Below are 26,365 nucleotides of genomic sequence, written 5' to 3'. Positions count from 1 at the left end.
TTATAAAAATGAACGCAAAATTAATGTTTCAAAGTAATTTATAAGGCACACCTTCAAACTTGTCGGCACTTTTGAGTAGATATTACTTATTTAAAATTAAGAGTTAATTAAAATATTTTATTTACATTTATTCGTTTTTAAATAAACTTTTCTTTCTTTATTTTTATTTAGTAAAAATTGTTTAGCTTTGTGCCAATACATAAAAATATTAAGTCTTTGGAAAAAAATGGCAACATTATTTTCCTTGTAAGTACTGATTTGTGGCATCATACTTTAATTAAAAATAAGTTAATTACAATGACGCGTTACGACATACCTATTTATATGGGTTTATTAAATGTGTTAGTTAATATTAATCATGTTTTGGTGTCTGATCAAAGACAATATACCTATTTTTTAGACTGAATAAGTTCCCTTTTCTTAGATTTAAAACCTATATGAAAGAAATTATTATATTTTGAATCGTGAAATTTTCATTGATCTTCTTCACGAGAACAAATTTTGTCTTATCTTTCTTTTACGTTAATTTATTATAAAGGGGTTGTATATTGACAAGTCTTACGAGTCCGAGTGTATCGCTGATTATGTTGTTTACTAAAAATAATTATCATAAATTAATGCGCACAGGTTTAGTATTATAATTTATCACGACTTTAATGTTGGTGTTATAATATACCTACCAATTTGATATATAAACGTCTAAAATATTAATAAAATATTGCTGTAAGTGGATTAACATGCCAGTTTGTGTCTGAATATATATTACTTTGCATCATCATGCTTAAAGCGCGTCACACACGGTGAAGATAATATAATATTTTATGTTAAGATTCTCGCATAACTATTGCCAAGCTATTTCTATAACAATTAGGTACATAGATAATTAATTTGTTCTTTTCGAGTTACCATCGCACATTTACTTCTGTTTATCTGTGACGACTTTCACATACGTCCAAATTTGTACTACATACCTACTTCACAATAACATTTGTACTAACAACAATAAAAAATATTAACATTCATGCGAATTTTACCTGTGCGCACTATAATTCTCCCTATTGTGTTACCTATTGACAAAACTATATGTTTCAAGCAGTGCCGTCTTTACCATAGGGGCACAGGGGGCCAGTGCCCAGGGCCCCCCATCGTCAGGGGGCCCCCCTGGAGGAGATGTAGGACTGACAATTTTTCTCACATAAATCTCAAAATATTTTATTAAAAAGCAATTCAGCTTTTTAATGCCAGAACGTCCGATCATTTTCAGATTTATTCGAATCAAAACATCTATGTTATTACAAGGCTATTACATGGAATAATTCGAGTGATTCGAACACCATTATAATTAACTTATCAGACATTTACTCGAATTATTTATTTACTTATTAACGTAATATAATATATTTTTACTTGAATTATTTTGAGATTTATGAAAATTACTAACAAGTCTAAGTTTACAGAATAGCATACAAGGGCGTTGTGACAAAACTTTAATCTCTGGGCCTCTAGACAAGTGGCAGAAACGCTAGAGAATAGAATCCACTATTGATACTAATTGATATAAGCTTATGACGTTTTGCTAATGTTTCGGTCACACTACCAAGGACAACGACGACCACGACCAAAATTCCCATCCAGCCGAAATTTGGTGAAATTATTAAAAACACAATCTATACTTAATATAATAAAGCTGAAGAGTTTGTTTTTTTGTTTGAACGCGCTAATCTCGGGAACTACTGGTCCGATTTGAAAAATTATTTCGGTGCTAAATAGCCCACTTCTTTGGCAAGATTATAAGATACCAAAATCGTTGAATTACTCCATGACGTTACGGTATTGTTATGATGCGACCTTGAAATTTTACTCTCAACGCGCCTAAAGAAGTTTCACTTCAAAAATATTATATTAAAATTTCCCGACCTTCTGTTACTACGAAAAAATTTTTTCCTAAAAGTCAACAGATATTATCGGCCTTCACACGTACAGTTTAAACTTTAAACCGCGCGAAACACCCCGCGCCATACCATCCTGCCGTCCGATCCGTGCGTGTAGATGCGATGAGCGCGTGGTGGCGTGACAGTTTTGATGCGTCGCGTCGATGCGTACGCACATCTTTATAGTTTCCGCGGATGCCACGTGTGGATGCAAATATTAAAAAATGGCGGTTTGGAGCGTGGAAGCAGTGACGGGTTTTATAAGGTTAAATCGGGAACATCCATGCTTATGGCAAATCTATACATATAATAAATCTGTAGAAGGGTCAATTCTGTACATTGAAAATGTTGAAAAAATAAATAGCAGGGGGTGTTACTGGATCGATACCAAACCCAAATATGTGATTAAAAAAATTTTTGTCTGTCTGTCTGTATGTGAAGGCATCACGTGAAAACTAACGGTTCGATTTCGATGAAACTTGGTATAATTATACCTTATTAACCATTATATTTATATTATAACCCATACACGTCTCCTTTTTACATTATTATTAAAACCCACTACGAAACCAGCTAATGCTATCACCAGACGTGCATCCATTTCTACTCTACTAGTTCAAAACTGAAAGAAAACTTTTAAAATGTAACACATTCCACGCACCAGTCCAAACTGCGATCCTAACTCTCGAAAAGCATTTATACGTACAGTTTTATCTGCAGGAAAGCGTAATAGATAGTTCAAACTGAAGTTACATTTATAGCGTAAAATAGAAGAACAGATCAGCGCGCGGTCGAATCTACACAGACTTATCCGCAGATTGGCGCGCAGTCCCAGGAACGGCATTCCAAACTGTACGTGTGAAGGCCGCTATATAGGTTTTTCGTGATTTTTACCGAAACGGTAAGTTTTATCATAGAACCACTTTTACCCAAATTGTAGATCATAAAATTATCTATACAAAAGAATCAATACATTATTTTCCTAAGATGTAGCTTCCTACCATTTTCTAAGATATAACGATTTATAAACTCATCCCATCCTTATAATATGCACTTCACACCTAAATGATTTTATGATTCAGTATAAATCGCGAAATCACCTATTTTTTTATTTATTTATAACCTGGAATATGTTTTTTAATTCACGTACCGGAATGACAGTTAATTTTGAATTTTATTTTTAGTAATCCTTATTCCTTTGAACAATTTTACTAATTTTCTGCTGGATATGAAATTTTGTAGTTTTAAAGGTCCTAGAATTTAGTGAACTCTGTTCACACCGGACCATTTCTATACGAATAGATGACAAGCGTTTTGACTTTTGCCATTTGCCTAGGCATTGAATAAATTATGTTAATAACGCACGCAATAATTTTGATCAATATGAAACGGCTACGAAAGAAAAAATCCAGATGCAAATTAAAAAGATAAATTTGAAAGAGAGAAAGGTATAAATTTATAAAGAATAGAAAAAATTCGATCACGAGGCGGGACTCGAACCCGCATCCTTCGCGCCATTCCGGTGCGGATGCTTGACCAACTCAGCCACTCGTGACCCGCCGGAGCAATCGAATTTATTCTATTCCTTCAGTTTTATGTGTCTTAAGGGACACACCGCACGCCATCTATTGAGATGATTTAACAACCATCTCAACCAATATGAAGCACTTTTCAGTGAATACAATATTGTAACGATGGAACACGACCTTTTTTTGTTGAATTTATATTTTATTTATAAAGCATTTGAGTGTCATAAAACCTAAAATATAAATTCAAAGAGAAAGGTAATTTGAAAAAGTAATTCTTAAAATATTTCTTAATTAAATTTAATTAAAGTCAACTTTGGAGCGCCATTACAGCAGCAGCGTTTCAAATGAATTATATAAAAAAAAATAAGGAAAAAAAGTTTCCTCAAAAGACCATATTATAATACAAGATTGGTCAGAAGTAACTTTTTTGTAAAATATATAAAAAAATGGAGCAAAAATTTTACATAGAAATTTTCTTTAAGTTTTCTTATTACTTCTTTAAGTTTCAATTTAGGGCAAAAACATATATAATTGTGGGAAAAAATTTGCGTACCTAGTTTGATTTCTTTATATTTCAAAGGGCCCCCAATTCTTGTGTGCCCAAGGGCCCCGGCATAGTCTAAGACGGCCCTGGTTTCAAGTATGATTACAAATACTTTGTTAATAGATGTGAGCTAGATAATGAAATGTATAAATTTTTTATCTACATAATTCTAGGTAGGTAGGTGTCTTGGATGAGATTTCATTGTTGTTGTAATTTGTAAAATCTGAAAAACCTGTAAATTAATAGCTGTTAGACGTTTGTACAGATTAAAAAAAGAACAATTTTGACAGCACGAATCTTGACCAAGGAGGTTTTACTAGATAAGGAAACCAACACTTCCATCTTTCAATCATGCAAAAAATCACATGATTTTAATTCATGAATGAGTTGTTTAAAACCTTAGAACCTAGAAGAAAATTATTGTGGTAAGAACAAGGTTTGGTTTCGTTAAATAATCTCCTTGGAAGATTGAGTGTTGTCATGTAATATGTGGATTATAAGTATATTATTCTATTTTTGGCGATTAATTGACCAACAATTGATATATTTTCGCATACAAAAAAATGTCATGTGCTTAAAGGCTTATTTAGCGAAATTATTATTGGTACTCCGATGAAAATCCTGAAACAATTAATTATGTTTTCTTATGTACAAGCTTTCCATTCTGTTAATTGAAATTTTTCTATATTTCCTTTCGGTTGTAAAGTAAGTCGCGTTTTTATTTTACTTGTGTAAAACATGAATGATTTGAGCTTACCTTTTTGTAAGTGAATTATCAAAGACTATATAAAAAAATTACGCGATTTTTTTTTTCGTGGATAAATAATAATGTAATTTATTATTATCACCCAAAGATATTATTTATAAATACCTCGCTGTATGTATATAGCTTATACGGGGCAATTACCATTTTTGTGGAAAGCTTTATATCTTGGTGATTTAAATGTAGTGGAGTCACGGTACCTACAAAATCATATCCATACAGACGCAAAATTTATTTTTACACTATATCATGGCACCGTATCTTAGGTATATTATACAAATTGATATAAATTAAAAGAACTGTTTTATACAACACCCGTTTTGTTGATATGAATGTAAATAAATGTCAAGTTAAAATTGCTGTGTTTTATTACCCTTTGCCCCTTTTTGAATGTTTTGATGAACTGCAGTCGACAAAGTGTGTATAAAAAGCAAGCCCTATAAGAACTACAATTACTGTACCTAAAATTTATTTAGTTCAGGCACAAATAATATAATACTACAGTTTAAATAGGTACGGTAATAGGTACTACGGTATGAAACAGTATATTTTCATACAATAACTAGCTGACCCGGCAAAAGTTGTACTACCTTACTTTATGATTTAAGTAACTATATTGTGTCATTTAGGGGATTGAAAAATAAATATATGCTAGGTGGTGATAGGTCTGACTACTCGATATGCACACGAAATTTCATAAAAATCCGCCCAGCCGTTTCAGAGGAGTTTGATAGCAAACACTTATATATATATATATATATATATATATATATATATATATATATATATATATATATTCTGTCGTTTAATCTTTCAGATAACCTTAACAATAAGTATATTCAAAAAATAGGAAACCAACTATCGGGCATTGGAATAACGTTATAAATTTAAAACGAAGGCAAATAACAGATTAGCTTATAGTTTATGTACCTACCTATAACGTGTTACGTGATCATAAGATAATTTATATAAATTTATAAATAGAAAAATATAGTTTACCTATATATCTATATAAGATAATTTATCTAAGAATAGATAAAAATAAAAACTTTTCCACAGTCCACTATTTACCTACATCTTACACGATAAACTGCGTTCAATATATGCGAGTTCTATTTTAAACTAGTTTTAGTGTTAGTCTACAACTGTATTTAATACTCAGTAATTTCATTAATCAAGCATCAATCACAATTAATGCCTACCTATAGGAATAAAAAAATAATAGAATCTAAATGGAAACTAATCAATAATCATTAGAACTATTTTTTTTGGTTTGACGATTTTTCATCGTTCGTTTTTGAAACTAGGTATATTTTATTCAAATACGCTAACTACAGAAAGTTGTAGGTTCAGTATCTTGAACTTAGATAATTATAGTAAGAACTTATCAATAAAGAAATCTCTTTTATGTAAACATCCGTAAACAGTAAATTGTCTTTTTTGCAGATAAATTTTGTCAATTTTTTTTTTAAATAATCATTTTTTATATTTAACTAACGATTTTATATTTCCTTACACGCGTATTCAAAAGAGGTTACTTTATGGAATAATACCGTTATTATCAGGAGCAGGAAGTATTAATAAAACATCACAACATCATAAATAAACATTTATTCTAATCCTCAATCTTCTCACTCAAGCTATCCAGACTCGATTTCATTTTGATGAGTCCATTTTCGTCCGCTAGCGGCAAAATCTCACAAATCAATGGCGACTCAACTCCTAGGATATAATGACAAGTCCTAGGTTCTAGGAGATAGAGAGACACTTGGGCGGGGCTTGACGAATTTTCTAAACACTTTAGTTTCACTTCTGTCTGTCGCGGCTTGCCGGTTTGGTCGCAAATGTCCCCATTCGAATAGAAATGCGACACTGATGTACGGACTTCTGCAATTTGAAAAATGAATGTTAATTTAGACTTAGAAAACGATATTTTAGTATAATAAACATGTTATGAAAATATACATGTAATGGTGCATTTACATCAAACGAACATAGAGCTAAGATTAGAGCAACAGCATTCTTTCGTGATCTAGGCGCTAGCTTTGGCTCGTTGGACGTTGGGAGTGATGTGGAATCTAACTGCGTGTTCAATTTTTCATCACAATTTTACAAATATAAAATATGCTGTATTATATAAACTACAATACTCACCAACAGGCTTGGGAGCCCTGCTCCTGTTCTCCTTGATCCACTCAAGATGTGCCCGCTCGTCGAACTCGCCCAGCTTGAGCGTGGTACTGCGTCAAGTGCTGCCCGTAGCGAAACCTAATCTGCCCGTAGCGAAACCTGATCTGCCCTACGCGTTGCCCCACAACACTGTGCCCAACAACTGCGTGGCCACAACACCGTGTCCCACACACACTCACCGACGGGTTTAGGCGCCTTGCCCCTATTCTCCTTGATCCACTCAAGATGTGCCCGCTCGTCGAACTCGCCCAGCTTGAGCGTGGTACTGCGTCAAGTGCTGCCCGTAGCGAAACCTAATCTGCCCGTAGCGAAACCTGATCTGCCCTACGCGTTGCCCCACAACACTGTGCCCAACAACTGCGTGGCCACAACACCGTGTCCCACACACACTCACCGACGGGTTTAGGCGCCTTGCCCCTATTCTCCTTGATCCACTCAAGATGTGCCCGCTCGTCGAACTCGCCCAGCTTGAGCGTGGTACTGCGTCAAGTGCTGCCCGTAGCGAAACCTAATCTGCCCGTAGCGAAACCTGATCTGCCCTACGCGTTGCCCCACAACACTGTGCCCAACAACTACGTGGCCACAACACCGTGTCCCACACACACTCACCGACGGGTTTAGGCGCCTTGCCCCTATTCTCCTTGATCCACTCAAGATGTGCCCGCTCGTCGAACTCGCCCAGCTTGAGCGTGGTGCGCGCGCCCGAGCGGTCCACGTGGTACTGCGTCACGTGCCGACCGTAACAGAACTCGTACTTCCACCACCCCGTGCCCTAATGTGTTTGATAATAATAGTGAAACGCCTAGCTTCAACCCGTTCAATAACTATTGGATGTGAATAGTTAAACGGCTAAGCGTTCTTACAGACGAACGGCAAGTTGTGAACGGCAAAGGCTGCCGCCAGCACGTCGACGACTGCCGTCGACATAATATTGTGGCGACGGCTGAAGTAGCCCTTGTCGTTCACAACTTGCCGTTCGTCTGTTAGAACTCTCACTTCAACCTGTTAAATAATCATTGGATGTGAACAATATTTAAACTAACTTCATCCTGGTTAATATTTATTGGTTGTGAACAATAAGTCTAACTTCAGTCTTCAAAAAGATTGGAAAGTGTTCTATCCTTTTTGTCGTGCTTTTTGTTGGTGCAAGTTATACGTGCTGTACACAAGATGACTTTAGCGCAGACAAGTTTGAGAATAACTTGGTTTAAAAAAGTGTTTGATTTGTAATGGTAAATATACTAATAGTTTTTTTACAACTATTTTCACTAAAGGCTAGAATAAATTCATAAAAAATTTCAAAAATAAAACGCGTGCCTGAAAAACTTAATTATGAAATTGTTGTCCGTGCTGGCAGCGTTTTTGTTTGCAGTAGTGTTTCTGTTTATTTTCTTTACTCATATTGCACCACGTGCCTGCTTTAGCGGAATAACCACCACGAATTATTAATGGGAACTATATTTTCTATCACCAAAATTTATATTTGTCATCAAGTTGTATCACCTAATAAATAGATCTATCACCACGAAATATTTTCGTTCTCAGATAAACAAAAATTGTTCCTAGGTATGGATTATCAAATTAATGTTAATATATGTGTAAAATAAGAGATCGATAACCAATAAAATTATATTGCATTACATGAATATAAACTTCGTTCTTAAAATAACAGTTTTGTTACTTATATAATAGCTCTGTGCTCAGAATGGTAGATCTGTCACCAAATAAATCGATTATCGATCCCTGACTGCGACTCCTTTTTATTTGATATTTTGTCACCTATACAGTAGTAACATTTTATTTCGTTCAGATAATAAATTAATAGTATTCGTTATCAATTTAATAAATCAATTTATAATCTTAATGAAAAAATGATCAAAGGGGCGGATACAAATTGGCGCACTTTAAAAATTGACATGTGCAAACATATTATCGGATTAGCCATACGCTTAAAGCTGGCCAACACCCCACCAGAAGCAAAAAATGTGCTTATCGGCCAGAAAAGAAAAAGGGGGCGCCCTTCGAAATCCAAACCAGCGCCGATTATTCCGTGATTATTGTTTTTTAACAATAAATATTGATTATTTTAACTTTAATTAAGTGTTTTATCTAAAATTATGCTAACCATTAGCCAGCTATTAACCCAGAGCTGATTATTCAGTGGTTATTATTTTTAAGAATAAATATTGATTATTTTAACTTTAATTGTTTTCTAGTAACACAAAATGATTTATTGGTGATCTCTTTAAATTAGTTTGCTTAAATACTTATTAGGACACACCTATTATAATACATACAAAAACATTTATTTGGTACTAGACCTTATATCTCAGGATTTTAGGTGATTTATTGTGGAACTGATTTTGCATTGTTTGGTGACTACATTTTGGTGACAGATCTACTATTTTGAGGACAAACCCTATTATTTAAGAAACACAAAACTAATTAAATTGGTGATAGCTTAAATGATACCCATTATTAATTCACATAACTCTCTGTCACCGGCCCTGACGTGTTTTATTGTTAAGAAATAGGTATATTAGTAGAAATTATGTCCGATATAAACGTGTTGTATTGAGTCGTGAAATTCTAATTATTTGTATACAATATATAGATGTTTTTTTATAAATAAATCATAATATGTAAAACTGTGTTGTGTTTGATTTTATAATGACCAGATATTATAGTTAGATTAGATACCTATCTATGCATAATAAACAGAAACCAGACTATTTCTGTACATATTAGGTAATAATTTTGAAAAAGGGTAATTGCTATGCATTTACTTCATAGTCCCCTATTATAATGAATACTTAATTTTTTTACTTTTATCTGACTGGTTTTCTGTTTACCTGATTGTATGTGCGACAATCCACAAAAAATTACAAACTTAAATGAATATAGACCAATATTAAGTTCAAATTATAGGTCATTGGATAGACCACGGTACGGCGATGGACGAGTGTTTGAATCCCGTTCTATAATCGAATCTTTTTCTTTCTTCATAAAATTATTGATAGTCGTAAACTGAGCATTTGTTTTCATAGCAGAAATCTACGCATAAGTTGCTATAGCCTCTATCAAATTAGCTTAGTTTCTTCACTACATAGTATAAAACAAAGTCGCTTTTTCTGTCCCTATCTCCCTTTGTATGCTTAAATCTTTAAAACTTCGCAACGGAGTTTGATGCGGTTTTTTTAGTAGTCAGAACTCAGAGTGATTCAAGAGGAAGGTTTTAATATATGAAATTTAGGTTTTAGACAAAGCGGGCGAATCCGCGGGCGATTAACTAGTACACACTAAAACCAAGTTTAAACTTTAAACAACTTACCCCATCCAAGCAGTTCTCTCCATTAAGGAAAGCTCGTACAGGTGAATCGTCGGTTATCGGAGCTGGCTTGTCAATAAGTGGTGTGGTTTTGCCCAACTGAGTGACGTCACCCTCCTCAGAAAGGGGATGTAGTTCTAACTTCAAGTGTGTTTCGCCATCCTGAAAACAGATTATTATTAGTTTAAAATATATTGATAACTAAAAATAAAATACTTTTTATGCTTATTCTGAAATTATATTGTAGTTTGTACTAATGAGTGACATACACATATGCGTACAATATGTACATTGAATTTCTGAACATAAAAATCTAATGTCAATTTCTTTCTCGATCAAGTGAATGAAAAATAATACGGGATATATGTCACGTCCGCGTCGGTAGTGGGATAATACATAAAACTTTAATTCATGAAAATATATTATGTTTTAAGAATTTCGTGTAACGGTTTAAGTATAGAAAAACATCACAAAAGTATTTACAACAAAAGTGCAGTAAACAAAAAAAAGCAAAAAAACATGCAAAATAAAAATTACCTTATCGATTTTCTCAACTTTCAATACAGCTAGAACATCTTTAGCATCCTTCTCCTAAACATGCCAACATGTGTTAATGAAGCAAAAGAAAAACAAATACACTGCATTAAATCAACAAAAAAAAGGAAATTTTTACGATTACTTGAAAAGGAAAAAGCAACAAACTAAACAATACAAGCTACAGTACTGCATGAAAAATCTTAATCTAAACACAAAAAACTTGCAAAATACAAATAAAATATACAAGATACAAAGTTATTTTTTGTCATTGCATTCAAACTTTAAACTAACAATTTGAATATTCTCAACTTTTACACTATCTAGCAAAATTGACCAACAATTACCTCTAAGGAAACTGCTGCAATAATCAAAGAGCAAAGTACAATATTAATTCAACTGAATAACTTTTAAAATAATACTTACATTGCTGCTCAATCTTATTGATTGATGGTTGAGCTTCAAGCTTTCGACTTCACTTTTCAACAAGTTCCTTGGTTTTTTCGGTGCATCACCAATAGGAAGACAATTAATTTCGTTTTCCGATACATCCTTTGACTTAAACTGTGGATGGTCGCAAAGCAAGCCAGAGAGTATGATGATTTCATACTCGCATGTTGTTGTTTCTTTCATTGAATATATCTCATGCTTGCCGTGGGTGTAGCACACATACAGTACTCTTGTTTTACGCGGTTGGCCACTCAAGTCACACATGCTACCTAAAATATAATAAATATTATGTTCTACAAATGCTGATTAACTTTCTTATGTATCATTCACAGCCAAGTGTTTTTTAGGGTTCCTTTTGAGATTCATCAAAAGGGAAAAACTGAACCTTTATAGGCTCACTTGTTGTGCATTTGTATGTCTGTCTATTTTTTGGAGAAGAATGGTAATTAACATTGTGACATGAGTATTTTATATGTATAGAGATTTCATGGGCATAATTTGAAAAGATTTATCTGTGATTGTATAAATGATACTGTATATCTAGCTAATATATAATTTAACCCATTGAGCCCCAAGCGGCCCGATCGGTCCCAGACACAATAGATTTTCTATTGTGTCAGTGGTTCCGGGGCCTGAGTTACAACATAGCATGAAAAATTATAAAATTAAATTGCATTTTTACAATTTTATATTTTTACATTAAAAACATATAAAATTACTTACCCTCAGTCATAACCATTTCCACATATGGCAAAGTTATTCCTTCCACTTTAGTTGTTTTTAATTTCTCTCTAGATTCCTGAGCCGCTTTTATATCTTCGGCCAGCTTCAAATGATCCTCATCAGACCAACGGCCCAAGTAATATTCATGGGTTTTTGCTTGTTTGCCTATAATATATAACATTTTCAAACTTACATACAATTTTTCTAAGGTAATACGCGAAAAAAAAATCTTACGCAAGGTAATGTTCTAATTTGAGTTACAGAGTACAATTTCATTTTTTTTAGATAAATTTTAAAAATATCATCTCTGTATTCTTCATGCAGTTTACAGAGTTCCTACAGTATCATCATTAATGATAGAATAACTAGGGATTATTAGCCCACTATGGCTACAACACATTCATTGAGAAGTGCTATTTTAAATATGTGAAAAAGACTTGTGTAAGTCACTGTCCTTATTGGTATCCTATAAGTAAATTAAGATATAGCTTAGCACAAAACGTAAATTAATTACTACACACTACAAACCTTCTCTGTCCTCATGATACTGCCTAACATGCCGACCATGGCACACTTCATAGCTCCAATAGCTCTCCAAGCGATATGAGCAAATCTTCTGTGAGAATATTGGCTTTAACAGTTCAAAGGGAGTAGGACCATCATAGTCTTCAATACTGTTTGTCACTTTACTTTGCAGTATTGGTATATGACACTCATATTGTTCCTTTTGTGTGGTTGTAACTTGTAAAATTTCATTTTCCTAAAATGAGTTGTAACATTTAATTTTTAATCCTCCTCCTTAAGAGTCCGGCGGAGGCCGCTGCCAACTGCAATTCGAACTTCGAAGTGAAGGCAAAATACGCTCGAATATTGTTGTCTCTGTTGCACAATTCCCGCCGAAGCCGCGCGTGAATTTGTGTGAATAGTGTGTAGTTGTGTGAGTGTACCATTCATTCATATTGACAAACGCATTTCTTTTTATTTAGGAATATAATGTTTCTTATTTAATTTATTTTTGCAGCAAACTTTGGGCAATCGTAAGTGTATGTGCAGAATAGCAATGCGTTTTAAGGAAATTTCTCTACAACACTTATATCCTACTAGTAATATTATAAATGCGAAAGTTTGTATGGATGTATGGATGTTTGTTACTCTTTCACGTAAAAACTACTGAACCGATTACAATAAAATTTAGCACACATATAGAGGGTAACTTAGATTAACACATAGGATTTTTATCCCGAAAATCCCACGGGAACGGGAACTATGCGGGTTTTCCTTTGCAAACGCGGGCGAAGCCGCGGGCGAAAATCTAGTCTTCAATAATATCTCAACATCTAGGCTTTGTAGAAAAAAAATGTAGCTGTAAAAATCAGGGTACATTTTTATCGCAAATATAATCTATACTCTATACATATATAATAAAAAAATCTGTAGAAGGGTAAATTCTGTACATTGAAAATATCGAAAAAGTAAATAGCAGGGGGTGTTACTGGATCGATACCAAACCCAAATATGTGATTAAAAAAATTTTTGTCTGTCCGTCTGTCTGTCTGTCTGTATGCTGACATCACGTGAAAACTAACAGTTCGATTTCGATGAAACTTGGCATAATAATTATACTTTATTATCCTGGGCATACAATATATACTTTTAGATACTTTTTATCCTGGAATAACACGTGGAAAAAAATAATCTTAATTTTTCAGTTTTATCCATAGACGTTGTTCTGTAGAACCGCGAACACACGTTGCGTTACCCGCAGTGGATTCTTTTTTTTATAAGATGTCATTGTCAGAGTAACTCAAAATGAGAAATAAACCATCCACGCGAAGACCGACATCCGCGCGGATGGAGACGCGGGTGGAAGCTAGTCAGAAATATTACAATACAATTGGCAAAAAATACGCACGCACAATGCACTATATGTTTTTACTTTTAGGCGCAAAAAAGTGACATCCTTTGGAGCTTCTCTTTACACGAGTAGAACACCCAGAGTTTTATTTTAAAAACACGATTTTTAAAAAAATATTTAAAATATTGGGATTTTCGCGGCCGACTGAGCTACCTAAATAAATTCGTAGAAAAAAAAATTGATACACTAGAAAATTTATTATGTTGCTAATATATGTAGTGATTACAGGCGCAAATTATTTTAATTAAAATAATTAATTATTTTAAACCAGAATTAACAATACTTGTATTTAGGTATACCTACTTAATTATATTTAAAACGATAAATTAAATTAAACTTAAAAACACAAAATATGCAAAAATAAATTAAAATTATTATTATACGAGCATAGAACCTCCACCTTTTTGTTTTAGGATGAAAAAGAAAATAGTTTGACAGGCTTGTGCTTGACAAAGTGGTGACGTGGTTTTCACACATCGAAAATATTACCAACACATACAAACTTTTTTCTATACTATGAAGTTTACTGTATGTATCTGTATATTGTGCTTGATGCGACAGCACGACGACCGATGAAAATTTGTGATTAATTTGAACGTGTGCCGTAATACCAAAAACGATGAATGAAAACTCAATGCTTTTCCAATTTTTTATGCATATTGTGTAACTTAACAATGTAAACCATGTTTCGAATTACATTACATTAAGAATATTGCCGTTTTTATTACAGAATGGATGAGTAGAAAACATATCATTTATACTTTAAAAATGTGAGAAATACAAATCGTTTACAATTCGTTGTATTTAAGTATTTTGCAATAAAAATAATATGGGAACCTAGATAAATACTGTCTTATTCCGAATAACAGCACAATAAAGTGGAAATATGCTCAAACTGAAAATTATTTTGGTATTACGTTTGTATGGAAAAATTGTCGTCCGCCGGCCTCTTAAGTCGAAATCCTCACTGCTGAGGGTTGTGATCATTTTGGAGTTGTGATTAATCCTAGTTAAGTAGTAGTAATCTATACAAATATTATAAAGCTGAAGAAAATTAAAACCAAGAAAATTAACCAAAATTACAAATGTGCGTAAGCATACAATATATAGATGTAAATGTAAGCTAATACAGTCAGTGCTGCATAATATGCAAAAAGTAATGGACTAACATACAACAAACCTCTGGTTTTATATCCTTATCTACAAGACTTTCAAGTGCATCAGGAGAGCCTGGCCAATTTATTGTAAATAAAATACTATCATCAAATCCTTTAAAGTCTTGTTCTATGCAAAAGATAGTTCCGAATATATACACAAAACATATTAAAAATCCCTTCATGTTTACTGTTTCAATTATCTTGGTATAAAATTCAAACACATCTCATTCGAACACGAAAAAGCTGTATTAGTAGATAATCTACTGCCTAGCTAAATTGAACATCTTTTACTCTCTATATTAATTTTTATAATACAGAAATTGACCACAAGCTAAAACATTGTAATAAGTGTACCAATACCAAAAGAATTTTTACAGCTGAGTTGGTGGATTTTCATTTGTCAAACATTTTTCAGTCTGTTTCCAGATAATGCAAAATTAATGTCAAGTGTAAGCAGTCAGACCCATATAAGCGTGCATAAAAAAAAATTTATATATAAATAAAATTTACCTAAAAGCATATTAAAGGTAATTGAAAAAAAGCTGTTAATACATAATTTATTTGCATAAGTTTTTTAAATATTTTGGCTGTGCAATTTCTTTTGCTCACAGAACTGTGCTTTTGCTTAGTATATGACACGACTTTTCAAAGCGATGTTCCGTCAATCGTCAAGTGTCAAATTCAAAATTGTTTTGTCAAAATGGCGTTTAGCTTCCCAGCGTTTTCTTATATTATTGCCCTAATAATTGACGCATTTCTCATATTTTTCTCAATATTCCACGTGATAGCATTTGATGAATTAAAAACTGATTATAAAAATCCGATAGATCAGTGCAATAGTTTAAATCCCGTAAGTATACAGTGTTACAAGCGGTCAATGACTTACAAGTAACCTACAGTCCTACAATAATCCAATAACTTTTCTTTGCAGTTGGTGTTGCCGGAGTATTTACTGCATTTGTTCATAAACGTATTGTTTTTGTTGTCTGGAGAATGGTTTTCATTAATAATAAATCTTCCTTTGATCATTTATCACATATACAGGTAAGATACGTATCTATAGTTTTATTTATTAAAACTAGAATGATTTCATGACTGGAAGAATGAAGAAGATTCAATAACAGTAAAATAAGCACATTCTATGCATGTTTGTAATAAATATCTATAAATTAGTAGTTCATAATTCATATACAAAAACCTCAATGTACCATAATATTGTGTATGTCTTGTATGTACATATTTGTTGAATTTACTTTAGATGATTATGTCTCAATATCTTCTTATTATACAAATGAAGTGTGTCACCTAGAATATTCTATTAACCTCAACACATACATTTGTTTGTACAATGATAAGTTTTTTCTTCAGTAATTAACATACAAATAATTGTTCTAGATATCGCAACCGGCCAGTGATGTCAGGACCTGGCCTGTATGACCCCACTAGCATAATGAATGCCGATGTTTTGACAGTTTGCCAGCGAGAAGGCTGGATCAAACTTGCATTTTATTTATTATCGTTCTTCTTGTATTTATATGGGTGAGTAAATGGGTTAATTAATTATTCATGCTGAATACTAAAATAGGTATTGAAATAAAGTAAATAGGCGCTAATTATTCCTTTATACAAAGTTTGAAAGCAGTTTTGAATCAATGAGGGTTTAGTATTTGGAAGTAACATTGCAAAACATTATTTATGATTTTTATTATTGAAATGAAATTTTTCATTGTCACATTTGATTTATAACGAATTTGTTTAATAGAATTAATTAATTATTAATCTATTGTCGTGGTCTCATTGGGCCGCTCGGTGGTCAATGGGTTATACAGGAAATAATAACCATCCTATTAATCAATCAAAAAATCCTTTTTATTTTTATAATATCTATTTAATATATTAATAGATGAGGTATCTTTACAATAACAGCATTATTTGCACTATTTACTTTAAATAGATGATAATAATGCAAGTCACTGCTTGTTGCCATAAATTATCAATTTGGGACTATCTATAAATTAATTGTTTTTGGTGCTATTTGCTGAGTATGAAATATATCATCTTAATTTATTTCACATTTATTGTGAAATTTTAATGGTTTACTAATTGATATAATATGTTCATTTTTAGGGTTCCATACCCAAAGGGTAAATTGGGACCCTATTACTCATTGCCTCTGCTGTCTGTTGCCAGGCTGTATCTCAAAAACCCTCGAAAACTGAAATTTTCACAAAAAGTGTATTTCCATTGTGACTATAACAACAAATACTAAAAATATAATAAATATTAAGGATTTCTTTTGCTTGATAGTACAGAATTCTTTCGTGCGCGAGTCCGACTTGCACTTGGCTGTTTTCATTTATGGTGTGTTTTATATGCCTACGATAATAATGTATCTAATAACTTAATATTTTGGTTTCAGAATGATTGTGGTGCTAATTGCGGTGTAAGAACAGGAGAATTATTCTTTTAGGTTTTATTTATTATGCGGTCCACAAGAAGTGTCAGTCAATATTACATAAGTGAGTTTAGAACACACTAGTACAGTATTTTGATAATAAATTAAAATTAATTTTATAAAACTTCTTTTATTTCACTGATATCCCTCAAATAACCTTTAAACAACATTCATCTTATTATAGAGAAATAAAGCCATATCTCAGAACATGTTTGAGATAAGAAAGATTATAATATGTCAGATATCTCTCAGCATTGAGTAACAGAACATAATATTATTATCAAGTTATCAACCTTTACGAATTACGAATTACGATATGATTTACAACAAATCAATGTGATAATGACAAAATTGAGATAATTTATGAAAACCTGAAATCTATGCAAAAAATAATCGGAAACTACCTAAATCATATTTTTTATGGACCAATGGACCATATTTTATTTTAAAGAAATGTTTCAGTAAAGTTATAAAGTAGGTAGAAGTTAGTAATGCTACTTGGAGGGAAAGAACTCTTAATCCTATCCTACTAATATTATAAATGCGAGTTTGTGAGGATAATATGTGTGTGTGTTTGTTACTCTTTCACGCAAATACTACTGAACCGATTAGAATGAAATTTAGCACACATATAGATGGTAACTTGGATTAACACATAGTTTTATCCCGGAAATCCCACGGGAACGGGAACTATGCGGGTTTTTATTTTAAAACGCGGGCGGAAATTTAGTACTGTATATGTGTACTCGTCACTTGCATACGAATGTTTCGTCGATAGGAATGGCGAATGTATTTATCTTTATGGTGCTTTTCCACCAATAATATGCGAGGAATGTGTTTGTAAATAACCAAACATATCGTTTCATTTACCTCGCCTCGCAGCTGTGCTGAAGCTTGTGGAAACGGCTCAGCGTTGCTAGGTCTTTGCGCATAAAAAATAAACTAGGCATGATTATTACGAGGAATGATTATATTAATAGTTCTATAATTTTGAGTAATAGAAGACATTTCAACGCATTCTAGTACCGCACATTTTCCTCGTACCGCACAGCTTTGGTAGAAACCCACACAGGTATTTACACAGCTCAGTTTGATAGTGTTGATTAACAATGATTTATATAATATTGTATGTAGCAACACTGCGTTGGTTGTGACACTGTGTCAACTGTCAGATAAGAAGGAAGTTTTATATAGTCTGTAATCTGCAAGATGTAATAGCGGCAGTACACATGGGCCCAACGTGTTGGGCCAACATGTTGGGCCAAAATGAAGGATACCAAGATTCCTGTTCACACATTGGCTTACTGATCATTCTGCATTGGCGCTTCAGCCTTCAAAGATGGACGTAGAATTTCTTGCAGCCGCGGCAATTTATCTATACAGTGCGTATAATTATTACGTTCATGTGCACCAAAGAAGAGTGATTAAAAGGAAATGGCGCAAAAGAAGGTGGTGGATGGTGACTATTCATCGGAATAGAACGAGGTAAACGTTTTATTAGTTATTATTGATATAGTTTCAGGCTGATAATAATTTTGCAAAAATTTCAGTGTCACATTTACAATAGGTAACTTGATAAAACTGTACATTACAGGGCAAAGCAGGTACAATTTTTTTTGTGGTTAGCTATAAATTGTCATATGGAATTTTGAAATCTGAAATTTCACTTTGAGGAAACTTTTAATTTTTTTGAAACGAATTTTTGAAAATCGGAAAATTACTAGATATAGAAAGTTACTCCATCGTGTTTTTGTTAGCAGTTAGGTATATTTTTTGTTTTGACAGTGTCAAATTTTCATTTCACGTAAAACAATTCGAGACGCTCCGCTCGATTGTTTAAAAAAACTAACATAACCTAACCCATTGTATTTCGAGTTCGTTTTTTTTTTTCGTAAAAAGTTAAAAAAAAATTACTCTACTTAAGGGGAGGCTCCCTAAATTTTATGTAAATTTGCATTAATATTCTGAAACAGTCACACATTCAATCAAAATGGAACTTTAGTATAAGATTTATTGGTTCTTTTTCTTTCTATGTACAAGACAGTTACGTAATTGTAACAGTTTCGCTCGATTCATTTTTTATTAAAAAATTATGCCATTTTTGAGGATTATTACATTTTTTTTTAAGATTTACGACTTTATGTCTAAAAAAAATGTTAACAGTAAGAAAATATAGTTTACTATCCAATCCCAAGATATTTTTTCTTTAGATCAATTATTACTTCAGTTATAAACGAAATAAGAGAGCTCGAACGCGATCAAAGAGCGCACGCGATATTCAACTTTATTACGGCTGTGTTAGCATCTAGCACCGCGTAGCGGTCTAACCGGTCTCTCAGTGCCAGAAATTATGTTAGGGAGCCTCCCCATAATGGTTAGAAATGTTGTACGTGAAATGAATCACACTAAGCAGGTACTGTGTGTCAGGTTGACATTCAGTTTTAATTTGAATAGTATAATTATTTTCACAAAGCAAACAAATTGACCTATTGAACCTCATAATTTGACTTGGCTAGTTTTTAGAACCTCACAAATAATAACGTTCAATAACATCAATTTGAGAAGAGTAAAAACTAGCCTGATCAAATTATGGGGTTCAATAGGTCATTAGTTGTTTGCTTTATGAAAATAATTCTATTATTCAAATTAAAAAAAGTAATATTTTGGAATAAGCGTTGTTCTATAAGGGAAAATAAAACAATTGAGTTCAGTTCATCTAAGAATTTAATACATCTTTGTAAATATTTCTGGACTGTCTACAGAACTTGGCAGACATTTAGATCTCAATTCTTTTTTCGGCACTTAAGTCGACGATTGAACTTGGCTCCCGTTTTTACATTTATGTTTTTGGTGGGATAATGTTCAGTTTATCTAGTAACTTTCGCTATGGAGTCCATGTATGTACCACATAGAAAAATTAAGCAAAATTAAAATTTTTGAATTTCAACAAAAACTTACTAATACTCATAAGTGTATTTTATGTCGTCGTTAAACATCTACAATTCTTCAATAATTGTATTCACGTCACTAGAAACTTAGCTGGTTTAATGGCAGCCCCCGACGGATATTTTTCGGTTATGTAATACAGTAAAATTAGACTCAATCAGCTGATTGGATTTGTATGGAAAAACGTAATTTTTTTTTGAGATTTCGACATTGATTCCATAAAGAAACTTGTTATGAATGAGACACCGAGTGACTTCCTAAAATTTTGCTACGGAGTAATTATCACTGTATAATTATACTAGATTTCCGCCCGCGGCTTCGCCCGCGTTTTCAAAGGAAAACCCGCATAGTTTGATTGATTTCCGGGATAAAACCTATTCTATGTGTTAATCCAAGTTACCCTCTATATATGTGCTAAATTTCATTGTTATCGGTTCAGTAGTTTTTACGTGAAAGAGTAACAAACATCCATACATCCATACATCCATACTTACAAACTTTCGCCTTTATAATAGTATTAAGATAAGATTAAGATTAAGATGCAACTAATTAATACTATGTCCATACTAACTTTATGTTAATATTTCTTTGTTTTTAGAGAGACTATGAATCAACAGCTTGCCGAGCTTCTTGCAGAACCATCTGGGGAGTTCGATAATTTCGTTCGAATGTCATGCACTGATTTTGAATACCTGCTACAAAAAATTTCTCCGATAGTTTCTAAGCAAGATACTACTTGGAGGGAAGCTGTACCAACAAAAATACGACTTGCATTGACATTGAGATTTTTAGTCACTGGAGATGACTACAGAAGCTTACACTACCTATTTAAAATATCAAATTCACTTATCTCACGCATAATAATTGAAGTCTGTTTGGCACTCAATGATGTTTTGCAAGATATGATTAAAGTAAGTAAAACTTCATGTTAGTAATGTATTATTTATTAATGTTTAAAATAAAGAGTTACAAAATAGTTCTAGTTTCAAAATACAACAGTCTTAATTTTACCATGGATAGATCAATTACTTGAATCATCATGAAACAATGTTTAGCATCACATGAACTTTTCATTTGTGTGTTTTATGCGTCTTCATATGCCTGATATATTATATTTTGAGTATTTAAAGACTGAGATTGGTTGTACGTTCTATCAGACAATTCTGGTAAATGAAGTTCAACAGGTAGTTCTGTAGATGATGTTTGTAGCCCTTGAGCAGATGAAGACTGCATTAATTGTGATTGTGAATATATTTTATCATTAGACAATATCCGAATACGTTGAGTTTGGGGTTCATTAAAAACATACTGAGGTGAATGGCGTAGGTGTAAATGCGGAGATTGACTGGGAATAGTAACGTAAGTTGGAGGAATGGACTGTGCTGAGTTGGGTTGGTAGTGTGGCGAAGGAGATGAGCGATACGAACTTTGTGAGGTGGATGAACGATTCATATTAGTGGAATCAGTATTTTCACTACCTCGACGTCTTTTTATCATCATGCTATCAATCTCCAACATGATTTCTTCCCTTTCATATTGTGGAAATTTTCTTAGTTTTGTGGCAAGAAGTTTACCATATAGTTCACAATCATCATCAAGTATTTTATTATCAAGCACTCTGTTTAATGTGTTAAAAGCATTTGCCACCTCCTTGCTGGCCTCTGATAATTCTGGTGGATTTTTTGAACGGCGCTTTTGAGTTGGAGGAGCAGTTTGTGTCTGTGGTTCCGGGGCCTGAGTTATTAAGTCGGTTTCTGCCGATGACGAATCCTGTAGTAAAAAAGTGATATAAGTTTATTTTTTATTTATTTCAGATGCCTGAATCTGCGAGCGAATGGATGTCCGTTTCAGAAGGATTCAGCTTCCCGCATTGTTTGGGCGCTATAGATGGGAAGCATATTAATATACAATCACCTTTACACTCGGGAACTGAATACTTTAACTATAAAGGCAACTTTAGCATTGTTTTACTAGCATTAGTAGATAGTAATTATTGTTTTTTGTTTGCCGATGTAGGTTCTCAAGGACGGATTAGTGATGGAGGAGTTTTCAATCAAAGTATCTTATATCAAAAACTATCGTCTAACAGTATGAATTTACCCCGTCCTATTCCACTTCCTAATAGTGACATAGTCATGCCTTACGTATTTTTAGGCGATGGTGCATTTGCTCTCAGTACCCATTTAATGAAACCGTTTTCGGGTCATCACGCACTAGGGTCCCCAGAAAGAGTATTCAATCAAGAATTATCCCGTTCTCGAGTAAAAGTAGAAAATACTTTCGGAATACTAACCGCCAGGTTCAGGATCTTTAAAAAACATATACCCTTGGAACCTACCAAAGCTTCTATTGTTACAATGACATGTCTATATCTACATAATTTTTTGAGAAAAAGTACTTCTTCACAGAATATTTATTCCCCTCCAGGTTCATTCGATATTTATCAAAATGAAGATCTAGTGCGGCCGGGTTCATGGAGAAATAATGGAGGTAGTTCGTTTTTGCCATTATTAAGTATACCGCGTAGACCGCCGCGTAATGCGACACAAATAAGATTGGATTTTATGAATTACTTTTTTGGAAATAGAGACCACTAAGATTTTGTGAAATGAAAATATTGTTTACCTGTATTATCTTTTCCTCAGTGTTAATCACACTGGAGCATACATAGATATCCTTTAAAAAAGCTTCGAGAGGGTCGTAATACGGCCAAATAGGAATATATAATTCATCTTCACCCATTCCTGATTTTATCGATTTGGTTTTCCTTTTTTGGTGCATCCGGAATGTGGTCATTAATGATTCTTTTTTCTTTTTTAGTTCATTTATTGGAATATAAATTTTATCCGCTATGCGAATCCACGCATCATTAACCTGAAATATAAAATATGTATAATAGGTAATAAAATATGTAAATATAAAATATGTATAATAGTCATTATGAATAATAGGAATTGTTTAAATAACCTGACCCTGGGGCCCTTCCAGAAGAGAGTCGATATATAAATACAAGAAATTGCCTACAAAAAAAACAGGCTTTAAAATTGTATCCTCTGGAAAGTCCTTCACATATAGGCTTTTACATATAGCCGTCCCCAGAGAATAAAATGATAACCGCCATTACCATAGTTTTAATTGTGTAATGCGTTATTTGAATCCTACATAGCCTAATACATGATCTATATTTTTTTTTCTCTCCTGTAAGTCATTCACAAAGTTAGTCAATATTACAATACGATTTTTAATAATAATAATATATTTTTATTGTTAAATAATACCTATTCTTCTGTGTGTGTATTATTATTATATTACGTAATAAATGTTTATTAATTGCTTATGTTTGTTGATATTTTTATTTTTAATAAATAATTCACAAAACAACATTTTTGTTTTTCTCTTAACTCCTGAGATAAAAATTGGTAATAATAATTCTTCTGTGTGTGTATTATTATTATATTACGTAATAAATGTTTATTAATTGCTTATGTTTGTTGATATTTTTATTTTTAATAAATAATTCACAAAACAACATTTTTGTTTTTCTCTTAACTCCTGGGATAAAAATTGGTAATAATAATTCTTCTGTGTGTGTATTATTATTATATTACGTAATAAATGTTTATTAATTGCTTATGTTTGTTGATATTTTTATTTTTAATAAATAATTCACAAAACAACATTTTTGTTTTTCTCTTAACTCCTGAGATAAAAATTGGTAATAATAATTCTTCTGTGTGTGTATTATTATTATATTACGTAATAAATGTTTATTAATTGCTTATGTTTGTTGATATTTTTATTTTTAATAAATAATTCACAAAACAACATTTTTGTTTTTCTCTTAACTCCTGGGATAAAAATTGGTAATAATAATTCTTCTGTGTGTGTATTATTATTATATTACGTAATAAATGTTTATTAATTGCTTATGTTTGTTGATATTTTTATTTTTAATAAATAATTCACAAAACAACATTTTTGTTTTTCTCTTAACTCCTGGGATAAAAATTGGTAATAATAATTCCTTGGTCCCATAAAAATTTTATTCGGATAGGCCCAGTAGTTTTCATTTTATGAGCATTTTTGTCTGATCTCGATGACTTAAGGAGAGGCTCCCTAACATAATTTCTGACACTGAGAGACCGGTTAGACCGCTACGTTAGACCGCTAGACGCTAACACAGCCGTAATAAAGATGAATATCGCGTGCACTCTTTGATCGCGTTCGAGCTCGAAACTAAATCTCGTAAGTCTCAATTCTCTTATTTCGTTTATAACTAAAGTAATAATTGATCTAAAGAAAAAATATCTTGGGATTGAATAGTAAACTATATTTTCTTACTGTTAACATTTTTTTTAGACATAAAGTCGTAAATCTTAAAAAAAATGTAATAATCCTTAAAAAAGGCATAATTTTTGAATAAAAAAATGAATCGAGCGAAAATGTTACAATTACGTAACTGTCTTGTACATAGAAAGAAAAAGAACCAATAAATCTTATACTAAAGTTCCATTTTGATTGAATGTGTGACTATGCAAATTCACAATATAAAATTTAGGGAGCCTCCCCTTAATTGAAATGTAGCAAGTAACTTTGATTCACTAACCGATTGAGCTGAAATTTTGTATACGTATGTAAATTGGATAGCGATGAAACATTAGCATGACATAGAGCTGATTTGATGATGAAATTGGAAGGTGGCCATAGGAACTCAGTAATATATTGACTCAACCTTATCGAGTTTGGGCTCGTTAGATTCGTGTTGAAACATACACTAAAAAGTATTAAATAAAAATAACTACGTTAAAAACAACCGACTTCAAAAACGGAAAAGTAAAAAAAAAATTTATAATATTACTAGCGGTCCGCCCCGGCTTCGCCCGTGGTACATATTTACGTTTTCTCTACATAAGAACCATCCTCGTACTTCAAGGAATATAATAAAAAAAGAATTATCGAAATCGGTTCAGCCGTTCTCAAGTTATGCGCTTACCAACACATTTTGGGATTCATTTTTATATTATAGATTAACTAGCTTACCACCCGCGGCTTCGCCCGCTTTGTCTAAAACCTAATAAATTATATACTAAAACCTTCCTCTTGAATCACTCTATCTATTAAAAAAAACCGCATCAAAATCCGTTGCGTAGTTTTAAAGATTTAAGCATACAAAGGGACATAGGGACAGAGAAAGCGACTTTGTTTTATACTATGTAGTGATTACTACATATTATTATTTATTAAAAAGGTTTGAAGTCGGTTGTTTTTAACGTAGTTATTTTTATTCCTGAAAAGTTGTGTTTTTGCAGTTATCATTTTATTCTCCGGGGACGGCGATATATTATATTTATATATGTACCTATATTATAGAATAAGTAAACATTTTTGAAACCACCACAACAAGCAGATTACTTATTGTACCTACACAATACAATGTCAAACACATAGGTATCTGTTAATGGAAGTGTTTTAATTAAAATTATTGTGTTTAATAACTTACTTTGTTTTTATTTTTATGAAATTCATGCCGTGGATTCCAAATTATTGGTTCATTGCGATACAATTCTATGAATAATAATATTTCATTACTTTTCCATACCGGCGCCGCCATCGCTATCGTAATAATATTATGAAAACGTAAAATTCCCTTACGCGCAACGATACTATTTCCGCTGACGAGTAACAACGAACTGAACAAGACACCAACGTGTGAACGCTGTTTGCGGAGCGCGCCAAGATCCTTTGATATGTGCACAAAAAACCGACAACATTCGGTTGGCCTGCCAATATTGGCGCCAACTAGGCTAATGAAGCCAACATACCGCCAAGTAGCTCTCTACACGTTGGCCCAACCCGTTGGCCCAACACGTTGGGCCCATGTGTACTGCCACCATAAGAGG

General features: G+C 32.7%; 4 protein-coding genes across 6 annotated transcripts; 2 read left to right on the top strand and 2 right to left on the bottom strand.

Moving 5' to 3' along the window:
* Positions 1 to 6,363: 6,363 nt before the first annotated feature.
* LOC123694043 (endoplasmic reticulum lectin 1) lies at positions 6,364 to 15,455 on the bottom strand. Of its 3 annotated transcripts, XR_006751761.1 has the most exons (9): positions 15,088 to 15,453; positions 12,521 to 12,752; positions 11,993 to 12,157; positions 11,246 to 11,538; positions 10,823 to 10,876; positions 10,289 to 10,447; positions 7,598 to 7,729; positions 7,137 to 7,382; positions 6,521 to 6,654 (listed from the first exon to the last, which is right to left on the bottom strand). XR_006751761.1 is itself a non-coding variant. In XM_045639338.1 (8 exons), exons 1-8 carry the CDS (start codon positions 15,244 to 15,246, stop codon positions 6,383 to 6,385), a joined length of 1,497 nt encoding a protein of 498 aa, XP_045495294.1. In that variant the 5' UTR covers positions 15,247 to 15,453; the 3' UTR covers positions 6,364 to 6,382. The 3 variants fall into 3 exon arrangements, 2 of the variants coding, with proteins under 2 accessions (XP_045495294.1, XP_045495295.1); XM_045639338.1 differs by lacking the exon at positions 7,137 to 7,382 and having other exon boundaries at positions 6,364 to 6,654; positions 7,567 to 7,729; XM_045639339.1 differs by lacking the exons at positions 7,137 to 7,382; positions 10,823 to 10,876 and having other exon boundaries at positions 6,364 to 6,654; positions 7,567 to 7,729; positions 15,088 to 15,455.
* A 274-nt stretch (positions 15,456 to 15,729) lies between these two features.
* Positions 15,730 to 17,643, top strand: LOC123694047 (protein cornichon). Its single transcript, XM_045639343.1, has 4 exons — positions 15,730 to 15,914; positions 15,996 to 16,108; positions 16,460 to 16,603; positions 17,484 to 17,643. The coding sequence occupies exons 1-4, from the start codon at positions 15,765 to 15,767 to the stop codon at positions 17,509 to 17,511; spliced, it is 435 nt and encodes a 144-aa protein (XP_045495299.1). The 5' UTR covers positions 15,730 to 15,764; the 3' UTR covers positions 17,512 to 17,643.
* Positions 17,644 to 18,745: 1,102 nt separating this feature from the next.
* On the top strand, positions 18,746 to 23,111 carry LOC123694045 (putative nuclease HARBI1). Its single transcript, XM_045639340.1, has 3 exons — positions 18,746 to 19,004; positions 21,064 to 21,376; positions 22,280 to 23,111. Exons 1-3 carry the CDS (start codon positions 18,859 to 18,861, stop codon positions 23,060 to 23,062), a joined length of 1,242 nt encoding a protein of 413 aa, XP_045495296.1. The 5' UTR covers positions 18,746 to 18,858; the 3' UTR covers positions 23,063 to 23,111.
* LOC123694046 lies at positions 21,394 to 26,365 on the bottom strand. The gene is made up of 3 exons (XM_045639341.1): positions 25,966 to 26,365; positions 23,091 to 23,339; positions 21,394 to 22,235 (listed from the first exon to the last, which is right to left on the bottom strand). The coding sequence occupies exons 1-3, from the start codon at positions 26,074 to 26,076 to the stop codon at positions 21,549 to 21,551; spliced, it is 1,047 nt and encodes a 348-aa protein (XP_045495297.1). The 5' UTR covers positions 26,077 to 26,365; the 3' UTR covers positions 21,394 to 21,548.

This window comes from Colias croceus, chromosome 8 (genome assembly GCF_905220415.1).
Source record: "Colias croceus chromosome 8, ilColCroc2.1".
In the NCBI taxonomy this organism is placed as follows: domain Eukaryota; kingdom Metazoa; phylum Arthropoda; class Insecta; order Lepidoptera; family Pieridae; genus Colias; species Colias croceus.
Note: the sequence above shows the minus strand (reverse complement) of the source record. Positions and strands in the feature narration are given on the sequence as shown.